Source organism: Austrofundulus limnaeus, unplaced genomic scaffold (assembly GCF_001266775.1).
Source record: "Austrofundulus limnaeus strain Quisiro unplaced genomic scaffold, Austrofundulus_limnaeus-1.0 Scaffold451, whole genome shotgun sequence".
Lineage (NCBI taxonomy): Eukaryota > Metazoa > Chordata > Actinopteri > Cyprinodontiformes > Rivulidae > Austrofundulus > Austrofundulus limnaeus.
In genome coordinates this window covers 398,643-400,373 of record NW_013952853.1, presented here as the reverse complement: position 1 = coordinate 400,373, position 1,731 = coordinate 398,643, and the positions used below count along the sequence as shown (strand labels likewise).

At 36.0% G+C, this 1,731-nt stretch overlaps 1 protein-coding gene across 1 annotated transcript in view; it reads left to right on the top strand.

Moving 5' to 3' along the window:
• Positions 1–1,731, top strand: part of glp2r (glucagon-like peptide 2 receptor) — a 16,022-nt gene that overhangs the window by 6,687 nt on the left and 7,604 nt on the right. The window contains exons 4-5 of the mRNA XM_014025015.1: positions 1,189–1,310; positions 1,433–1,539. Coding sequence (XP_013880469.1) covers positions 1,189–1,310; positions 1,433–1,539 — 229 coding nt within the window. The remainder of the gene's footprint in view (positions 1–1,188; positions 1,311–1,432; positions 1,540–1,731) is intronic.

Sequence of the window (1,731 nt, the reverse complement as noted above, 5' to 3'; positions counted from 1 at the left end):
GTATATATACAGTATATAGGTGTGTATGTGTCATCTGGTTTAGGAAACATTACTATAGTGATTATAGTATTTTTTAAGAAGGATACTGGAAATTAGAAGCCAATGTGGTGAATTAGAAATGGAAAAGGGGTATGATTATAGAAGTGAAACTTCATCATACTCCTTTTCAGACTCATGATCACTGAATAAGTGGTGTATTTTAATGTAAATGATTATGAACATCATAGTAATGTTTGGTGTTTTATTTTTATTATTATTTTTAGTTTGTATGTTTGTTTTGTGGCACTTGTCGGTGAAATGTTTGTCTGAAATAAATGATCATCATCATCATCAGATGAACCTTCAGTAAGCACCCTTGGGTCATGCAAGTTTAATGAGAACTCAGAAGGTCATTTGTTGTTGAAATGCTGCCTGAAAAGACTCATGAGAATTTTATTTAGTCTCTTTCTCGTGGACCCAGGGTCTGGTCTTGTTCTGCCTTGTGAGATACAATCCTGAGAAAGAGGTAAAAAATACACCTGTGTTTGTGGTACACTTTCAAATTACAGATCCGGTTTTGGGAGACTTTCCTGTCGTGTTTTCTAAAGGGAATTGGCTGGAGTGGCTGTCTTGAATTGGGTCAAGCTCAAAATATAATAAGTTGTAAATGTTCATCTGTTGATTACTGTCTGAATGTTTCATTCATATTAGTTCAGTGAGTCATGAGATATTTATTAGCAGTACAGGCAAATGAACACAATGACATGGGCAAAAATGTTATTGCTCTGCCTTTGGCACTAGACAATAAAAAACAAACACTTATATTTATCTGTTGGTGCCACTTGAAAAAAAAAAGCTGCTGTTGCTCCAGGAAGGAGTTCAAATTGTATCACTGATGTTCTTATCTAACCTATAAGTATTTTTTGTAATCTTGTCAGAATTGTTCCTTTCTTGACTGCATTTTATTTAAAATTATGTAATTCTTCAGATGCACTCAATAACGTTGGAGTTTTACTTTTTTGTTTTATTTTAAAAATATGAACTTTTTTTCAGCAAAAATGCTGTTTTTCACAAGGCCAGTGCTAATAAATTTTAACAGGGCAGGTGCTTGCTCAGCCAACAAAGGCTGACAGTTGGACTAATCCTTTTTAATATGACTTTCTTGAATTCCTAATACATTCAGCAAATGTTTGTACTTTTTAACTTTAGGCAGCACCAGGAGGGCACATCGTGAATGCTTAGAGGATGGGAGCTGGCGGCAGATGGAGAACACCTCTGATCCCTGGAGAGATGGCTCGGAATGTGTTGAGGACCATTTCTTTAAAGACAAGGTGAGGAGGAATGGTGTCAGGAGAGTTATTAATCCACAAAACAAAAACAAAACAATGTTTACTTTATCRTTTGAACCATTTGAGGAAATATTCTATAATGTTTTTGCAATGCATGTGTCCAGGAGGAGGAAATGCTTCGCCAGACTGCCCTTCGACTCATCTCTGTCATTGGCTATTCCCTGTCCCTGTTCTCCCTCACTCTGGCCACTCTCCTCATGGGCATGCTGAGGTCAGTTCTAATGAAGAAGGTTTATGATAATTAAGTGTTTTAAAATTGAATTTCAACCTTTCTTTAAGCCACAAAACTTTTTTGTATTTTGTTTTAACAATTACTGGAGACTAGTTGCAAACTGGCAGGACCTACAAGTTATACAGAGAAGGCCCTGAGTGAACGTAACAAAAACAGTATCAATGTTTTTTT